Here is a 9135-nt window from a genome sequence, read left to right as displayed (position 1 = left end):
GTTACATCATTGGTTCTCAACATGGGGTCTGTTGACCCCAAGGGATTCTTGAGGGGGTTTCAGGAGGTACCCAGAAAATGACAGTGATGATAGTTGACTGCGTTACATCAACACTGTGCCTGTAACATACAAATACCATTGTGTTACCCCTGAAGCAATGGGTTTACCCAGCTGTGTGGCATGAGGAAATTCGTAATCGTCAGCAATACAAGACCCCTGGGTGTATGTGCAAGTGCATTCCACTGTTACAGTCTGCACGTTGTGGGTACACTTTTATACTCAGAGCGCAAAAGCATTTACTGTGTATATGAGTAATTCTACATCTCTATGAAATGATACCCCCCCCCCCCCCCCCCCCCCCCGGCTATTTCTGCAAATACGTATGGGATCATAGTCACTTTGGCTCTAATTCCAATGACAGGTTACCAAAAAAAACAAATGTGTCAGAAAAAGGGCTTCATCAAGTTGATGCATGGGCGAAACGTTGTTGTTTGGTTACAATAATTTAAAAAAAGACAGGAGAGCAGCTATCATTGTGCGGACATTCCCTTTTTCTTCACTTGATTATTTTTGGGTCCAGCCCGGTGTTTAAAGAAACTGTGGGGATGTGCATATCCTACCCCTTTTTTTCTGTTGAATTTAAAACCTTGAACTTGCCCTTGTTAGTTAGGACCCTCTCTGCATGCATTATGTTTTCATTTTGAGCTCATTTGGTTAAAGCCCACACAGCGTATTAAAAAGCTTGGCACATTTTCTCCTTTACCTTGTTGATCTCTTTGTTTGTAGCACGATATTGTGTGTGAGAAAATTCCTATTTCAATGCATTACTTAATACATTAACTCAGCCTGAACCTCTTAGTAATCACCTCACATTGTGAGCCTCTGCTATAGATGTCGGTTGGAAGATTAATATTTACTTTTCTCCAGGTCTCTCCCGTTTTTTCAAATTCTTCATCTTATCCCTGGCTTTCTTTTTACCCATCTGACACAGAGTGTCCTTCTCCTCTAGGGCACGGCGGGGTGAACCAGCTCGGGGGTGTGTTTGTCAACGGAAGGCCCCTCCCAGATGTAGTTCGACAGCGAATCGTAGAGCTCGCCCATCAAGGGGTCCGCCCCTGCGACATCTCCCGCCAGCTACGAGTCAGCCATGGATGTGTCAGCAAGATACTGGGCAGGTAAGATGTGCACATGTATATAATGTAGGGCTTTTCAGACTTTTTCTGCCCAAATCATACCATTGCAAGTCGAAATCTTAAGGCACACCTGTATTCGTACTCGAAAATAGCCGATCTACACGGTCATAGCAAGCTGTATCGTGACATGTTTTGAGCTTATGACGAATGTATCTGACGTGTGACTTTGTTGTTGTTGCACTTGCATACTTTCTTGTTGATGTTTTTTGTTTCACCCTGTACAGCACTTTGGTCATTTTCGATTGTTGTAAATGTGCTTTATAAATAAAGTCTGATTTGATTTGATTTGATTTATGAGCTGCTTTTTTAGCTTTCTTTGAACGAATAACAGCAACCTTTGGTTTGGATCCCCCAATCACACCGGAGCGGATGCTGCCTGTCTCGTATAGTATTTTATTATACTATATTATAGGTTTGTATAATTGTATATATTGCAATCATAATGTGCAGTTGGCACAAAATCCCAGGCCACACCTGAACTTGTTTCACATGCCTGGACTTGTCTTACTGCGCACCAGTGTGTGCCACCAGTGCGCCTTTGCACACCGTTTGGTAACCACTGCTGTTCATACACCTGCATGCAAGAAAACACACATTGCTTACATTTATTCACTCTCAGAGTTACAAGTGCACAAGTTAACACTGAAGTTTTTACTGTGAACAGTATATGCATAATATCACCTCATTCAAATACAAATTATCCAGCCGTCCAGGAGCGATTTAAAGTTGCAACCTTCAGCAGAGTGAGAAATAGGTGAAACTCTTTCCTATCAGGACGACTGGTATAAACCAGGAAGACAGCAGTGTTAATTTATAAATGTAGGAGTTAACAATCAGGATTGTTGTTGTGCAGGAGTATTGTTGGGGACCAACACCTTTACGTACAAATTTAACAAAATGTACGCATGAGGGTCCATTTCTTTGTATTCACAGACCCACAAAGGTCCATTTGGAGTTACAATGGATAACACTAAGGATCTTACAGTTAGAGCTGTGTTTAATCCTGTCTGTTGTTGGACAGCATGAATTCAGTGTCCTTCTATCACTCCTCACTTAGCCCGCTAAGTAGGCAAGCTGCGGTCTTTCCTGTTCCCCCTTTGGCCTCCTTTTTCACCCTATCAACCCTTATTATTCCACTGTCTTATTTCTCCCTACATGCACCCCCACCCATCTTTTCCATCCGTCCCTCTCCTTTCTCTCTCCTGTATTCTCTCTTACACGCCCTCTTCATATTTCTCTGTCTCTGTCTCTCTTTCTCCCACTTTTTCAAAAGCTAAATTCAAGAGTAAATCCCGTGCTCGTTCCGTCCCTCGGAGAAGAAAGGGGCACAAAGGGGAAAAGATTCATCACTTTTAGGAATTAGCATCAAAATGAAAGTGGTACCATATTTCGGTGCGCACACACCCACACGAGAAAAAAAAGAAAGAAAAAAGAATGGGGGAGAGACAGAAAAAGGAACAGAATCAAAAGGAGAAAAGGGTGTTGAAGGAGAGAGAGAGAGAGAGAGAGAGAGAGAGAGAGAGAGAGAGAGAGAGAGAGAGAGAGAGAGAGAGAGAGAGAGAGAGAGAGAGGATTCAGAGGGACGGAGAGGAAGGATTAGCCACAGCGGCCCTCAGCTATATAAAAAAAATGTCTTGCTTATTGTTCTCCCTTGCCTCTCTGTCTTACTTCTTACTCTCTCTCCTGTCCCTTTCTGTTTTACTCTCTCTGTCCCTCTCTGTTTTATTCTCTCTCTTTCCCTCTCTCTCTCTGTTCCTCTCTCTTTTACTCTCTCTCTCTGTTCCTCTCTCTTTTACTCTCTCTCTCCCCTCTCCTGGCCGTTCAACTCACTGAAGCGTTACCATGAAGGGGGTGGGCTGGGGGGGTATAGCAGAGAAGGATGGAGGAGGGAGGCTGTTTTATCCTCTCTTCTCTGTCTCTGTGGTGCCAGCAGAACAAAAACACCAACTCTACCACCCTGTGTGTGTGTGTGTGTGTGTGTGTGTGTGTGTGTGTGTGTGTGTGTGTGTGTGTGTGTGTGTGTGTGTGTGTGTGTGTGTGTGTGTGTGTGTGTGTGTGTGTGTGTGTGTGTGTATGTGTATGCGTGTGTGCGCGTGCACACACACGTATTGGCTCAACGATGTGCAGATATCAATAACCACACTCGTTTATTCCGTTTACTCACCGATGATTTTGCTGTGAATTATTTAAATAGTTTTCCATTTGAAAATAGATTGTTTTTTCCTTTAGCAGTGTTTATACTCCAGCTGTGCGTGGTAGAATTGAACACACACACACACACACACACACACACACACACACACACACACACACACACACACACACACACACACACACACACACACACACACACACACACACACACACACACTCAAGAGCACAAAAACACATACCTACTGTGCGTGCACAACTGTGCATACACACACACGCACATATGCGTGCGCACACATATGTGCAGTGCGCACATGCGTGTACACACACACACACACACACACACACACGCGCTCACACACGCACGCACACACACACACACACACACACACACACACACACGCACGCATGCACACACACGCATGCACACGCACACACACAGGCAGATGAAGAAACGTACACATGCAGGAACACACACCATCACGGAAGGGATTACTCTACCTTACAGAGAGACAGAGGGAGTGAGAGAGAGACAGAGAGAAAGAGAGAGAGAGCAGGTTTAAGACTGACTGACAGCTTGCATCCACACACAGCATCCCCCCTTTTCTGCAAGCTGTGTAGCGCATTCGCTGTCCTCCCACCCCTCAGCCCCCCACCCCACACTCCTTCTACATGCAAATGCATTCATGAAATAGCCATGGTGGACAACAAATATTTCCTCCTCTGTGTGTGTGTGTGTGTGTATGTGTGCGTGTGTGAGTGCGTGCGTGCGTGCGTGCGTGCGTGTGTGCGTGCGTGCGTGCGTGCGTGCGTGCGTGTGTGTGTGTGTGTGTGTAATGCGTAATTTATTAAAGCCCTCAAAAATGGCTACAGCCTTTCAAAGTAAACACTGACTGTGTTAGCGGATGGGTTTGCATTGTAGTCACTCAGCATGTAATTAATACAGAGTGACTTACTATTGGTGAATTGGTAGAACTATCTTAAATTCCTAGATTACATTACAAGGAACTACTTGTAAGGAATGGAGCAGTCAGACCCCCACACTATAGAATATTCATGTGTATTACTTTGAAACTTATATCTATAAAAAAAACTAGATGTAGAGTCCAAAAGTTGTACAAGAGGCTAATCACTGAGATAGTATTGAGACTTTACATTTTTAGTCAAATGTAAAGTCACTGAGCTAGGCATATTGTTGACAGTATTCTGGATGTCAGTCTTAAGTTAACCTGTTTCTACTTTAGGTGACTAGGCTACAGATGTTAAATCAGTACGCCTTCCAGAATGGTCTGGTCAACATAACCACCAACACACATACTTCAATGGTCAGATTGATCAATATCGCTACACTAACATTAAGCTCGCTCACACAAGGTCTTACTATGTTGAGGTAGACGCATATAAGCCCATGTTTTTTGTGCTGAAAAATATAATCCCCCCCTTTTTTTAAATAATGCCCAGATTTTTAATGACCCCTTTTTAATGCCCAGAAAGTGAATGCCCCCCTTTTGACAAAGATATGAATGGTTCCAATTTGAGAGTTTCTGAGCCAAAACGGAATAGTCTATTCAAAGACTTGGAGCAAGTCATTAGTCAAACCTTTCGGTTTGTCCAGTGCCTTCGGGTGTAAAACACTATTTTAAAAATGTTCCCCATGTCTTTAATGCACTGGAGCAGTGCCTTGCTCAAGGGCACTTGCCTTGCTCATGGATGGCTATTAGGGGAAGGGGTGTGTGTGTGTCGCTCATTCACTTAATTCACTGCAGAAGATGGAATCGGCAACCTTCCGGCTACAAGCGGCACAATCCTCTAACCTTTAGACCACAGCTTCACAGATTAAAAAATCCAACAATTCAATTCAGTTAGTACCTATACGCCAGTGGTTCTCAAACCTTTTCATGTCAACGACCGCCAAATTAATATGTATTTTGCCATGGACCCCCATCTGAAAATATTTTGTGCCAGGGACCCCCATTTGTGTTGTTACAATGTTTCAAATATTCCAAATGTTTCACATTTTGAAGGTTGTAGATTTTCAAATAGCTAAAGTATAGGGTTTAAATGGTTCAACTGATTTTGGTTCTATATTAACACATTTTGCTGGGGACCCGAACCCCCTCAAGGATCCCTGGGAGAACCACTGCTTTAGGCCACAGCTGCCCAAACAGATATGTCATTTTAATCCAACAATCGAACATTCATTCGGCACCTCTAAGCGAATACCGCCTCTTGTGACTGACGGGCACGTCTTCCTGCTGTGATCAACAGATACTACGAGACAGGCAGCATCCGCCCCGGTGTGATTGGGGGATCCAAACCAAAGGTTGCTACACCCAAAGTGGTCGACAAGATCGCCGATTACAAACGCCAAAACCCCACCATGTTTGCCTGGGAGATCAGAGACCGGCTCCTGGCCGAGAGAGTGTGTGACAATGACAGCGTCCCCAGTGTCAGCTCCATCAACAGGTACTGGATGTGTGTGTGTTTGCGACTTTGCGTGCATTAGTATGTATCGTAGTACGGTTGTGCGTGCGTGCGTGCGTGCGTGCGTGCGTGCGTGCGTGCGTGCGTGCGTGCGTGCGTGCATGCGTGCGTCTACAGCAGGACAGAGAGTGGGCTGTTGAAGACTGAGAGTAGCAAGAGTGTCATATATATATATATAGTGTATGAAATAGCTGCAGCTCAATGTTTCCGCCCAGGAAACATTGCCACGTCGGTACAATGACAACCACCTTCCCCTGAGCATAGAGAAAGAGAGAGGCAGAGAGAGAGGCAGAGAGAGTGAGAGAGAGAGAGTGAGAGTGAGAGAGAGAGAGAGAGAGCGAGAGAGAAAGGGAGAGAGAGAGGGAGGGAGAGAGGGAGAGAGAGAGAGAGAGAGAAGAGAGAGAGAGAGAGAGAGAGGGAGGGAGAGAGGGAGAGAGAGAGAGAGAGAGAAGAGAGAGAGAGAGAGAGAGAGAGAGAGAGAGAGAGAGAGAGAGAGAGAGAGAATGGGTGCAGTGGGAGGCTGAAAAACAGAGAGAGGAGGGCTGGCAGTGAAATCGAGAAAGAGCTCAGGGTCTGAGAGAGAGAAAGAGCGAAGAGTGAGAGAAGAGAGAAAAGAGAGAGGTGGGGTATAAGGTAGGTGACAGTATACGGAAAGAAATAAAGGAGAGAAAAGGGGAAAAGAAAGAAAGAGGGAGGGAGGGAAGGAATTGGGAAGAGAAGGAAAGAGAAGGCTTGCATGAGCAGCCAAGCAGGAAGTGCGAGGCCCCTCTGCCATGTCAGCCTGCCTCAGCCACACACACACACACACACACACACACACACACACACACACACACACACACACACACACACACACACACACACACACACACACACACACACACACACACACACACACACACAGTTTTTCCTCCCACGATGGTCATGTTCTCTCTGTCACCCCCCAGTACACACACACACACACACACACACACACACACACACACACACACACACACACACACACACACACACACACACACACACACACACACACACACACACACACACACACACACACACACACACACACACACACACACACACACACACACACACACACACACACACACACACACACACACTGAACACTAATATCTCTCCTCTCTTCCTACAGGATAATTCGGACTAAGGTGCAGCAGCCTCCGGGTCAGACAGGCTCACTATCAGCTCACAACTTAGGTAGGTCCGCCATCGAAACCCTAATTCTAAATGTCAATGGATGGATGCTTTTTAAGAGGAACTACATTGGTCAGAGTCATCTCAGGGTCAGGGTGGGATGAGACTCATCCCGCATTTGGGAAAATTATATTTTGAAATTCTGAACATATACTGTACTTCCAAACCTGCAGGGACATACAGTATACTGCATATTCTGTCTTGAGTTCTGTAGAATCTAGTTAAAATTACTGGGCCCAGTAATTAAGACACAAACAGAGGAACAAGGGATCACAATTTGGTAGCTTTCTCCATTTTAGCTTGTAGTCCAACTGGAAAGTTGAGCTTCGGATCAGGGATTTGTTCAGATTCTGCCAATTTAAGATTCCTCAAAACTCAAACAAAGATATTTCTAAGATGTTTTGTCCTTACGGCCGGGACTACGAGTCGGAGAATATATTAGTATTGTAGTATCCAGTTTCACTGTCAATATACATAATGACTTGAGTAAATCAACCACAATTCTAAATAAACAAGGTTATTGTTTTTTTTCACTTTTACAGAAGGAGGGAATAAGCCTATACTATACATTAAAGTGTAACTGTACCAAAATCTCATATTCAATAAATACCTCAGGCCACACATGAATGTAACTCTCTCTCTCACCCTACATCTGCCCTGCAGTGGATTCCGTTTCGGTGTCTCTCAACTGCTAGTAATCACACTTGCGTCTCTTAATCTAAATTAATTTTTCACGCACGCTGCTCCGCGATTCTTCCCTCTGAACGCAATGTACAGCGTGCACGCGCAGACATGAACACGTGAGTGCACATGCATACACACACTGGCATGTGCAAGCACACAAGTGTACATACACACGCTTACAGATTACACAGATAAATGGATCCCACTCCTGGGCGGAAAATTTAACATTTGGATTTGGAGAATAAAAGCGTTATGTTCTGATATAATATTTAAAAAAAGAGTGAAATGAAAGAGAAGGGGAAATCAGATAATTTAAGTGCTAAATCAACTGATGGGCTAAAAAGGAGGGATATACATTCATTATATCGTCACTGTCAGGTGGAAACCATGTATGTCCAAAACTGTTTCTTTTTTATTATTATTTTAAAAACATTTTAAAATAGTGAAAATAGGCGATCTAAGCTCAAGATGCGTCGATGCGTTGTGAGCTTGTAGATGTGCTATTTTCACAACTTTTGTGCGATACTCTTGTATGATGAAGTAGGGCATTCATTTACGAAAAAACATAAAAAGTTGAAATAAGGAGATACAGGGTTTCTGCCTGACGGCAACGATATTCTCCCTGTGTTTAGTAACGTATGGCGGGGGGGAGTGCTTTGATCGCCCTGCTTTGGAGTTTCCATTTTTCTCCCGCTTCCCCTCTCTCGTCTCCCCGTGTTGGAGGTCTGCTGGGAGACAGGATTAGGATGTCTCCGCACCTTTCTGTCCCTCCCGGGACACCGTACTGTCACTCAGACCCACGTCCGCTGACAGGGGAATAGATAAGGGACCAAAGAGAGAGAGAGTGTGTGTGTGTGTGTGTGTGTGTGTGTGTGTGTGTGTGTGTGTGTGTGTGTGTGTGTGTGTGTGTGTGTGTGTGCGTGTGCGTGTGCGTGTGCGTATGCATATGCGTGTGTGTGTGTGTGTGTGTGTGTGTGTGTGTGTGTGTGTGTGTGCTTGTGCGTATGTGCGTGCCGTGTATGTGTGTGGGTATGTGTGTGGGTATGTGTGCATGTGTATGTGTACAGTATGTGTGCGTGTGCGTGTGCGTGCAGCATGCGTGCGTGCGCATATGACATGCTTACTGTGTGCTTGTATTTGTGTCACTGAAGCCGTGACAGGTACGCAGCTTTGTTGCCCAGTGAGGAACTTGTCTCCTCCAGGGGGAAGATTAGAGAGAGAGAGTGAGAGATGGCGAAAAACACACACACAGCCTGCTCTTTTATCTGTCGCCCTTATTTTCACATTTAGACCTCAGTCACATCAGGTCCCACAAGTTTAAACAGCATCTGCACAATAAACACCTCAATATACACACCCTGAGTTCAATTAACTTTACAGATTTCGCTGTGTAGGTGGAATCTTC

The 9135-nt window shown here is 44.8% G+C and overlaps 1 protein-coding gene across 4 annotated transcripts in view; it reads left to right on the top strand.

Moving 5' to 3' along the window:
- The window catches only part of pax5 (paired box 5), a 56107-nt gene that overhangs the window by 12854 nt on the left and 34118 nt on the right, over positions 1-9135 (top strand). For all 4 annotated transcript variants that reach the window (XM_084045030.1, XM_084045028.1, XM_084045031.1 and 1 more), the window contains exons 2-4: positions 1010-1175; positions 5613-5810; positions 6985-7049. In XM_084045030.1, coding sequence (XP_083901156.1) covers positions 1010-1175; positions 5613-5810; positions 6985-7049 — 429 coding nt within the window. The remainder of the gene's footprint in view (positions 1-1009; positions 1176-5612; positions 5811-6984; positions 7050-9135) is intronic.

This window comes from Gymnoscopelus microlampas (assembly GCF_963454915.1).
Source record: "Gymnoscopelus microlampas genome assembly, chromosome: 2".
In the NCBI taxonomy this organism is placed as follows: domain Eukaryota; kingdom Metazoa; phylum Chordata; class Actinopteri; order Myctophiformes; family Myctophidae; genus Gymnoscopelus; species Gymnoscopelus microlampas.
This window is presented reverse-complemented; position numbering and strand designations above follow the sequence as displayed.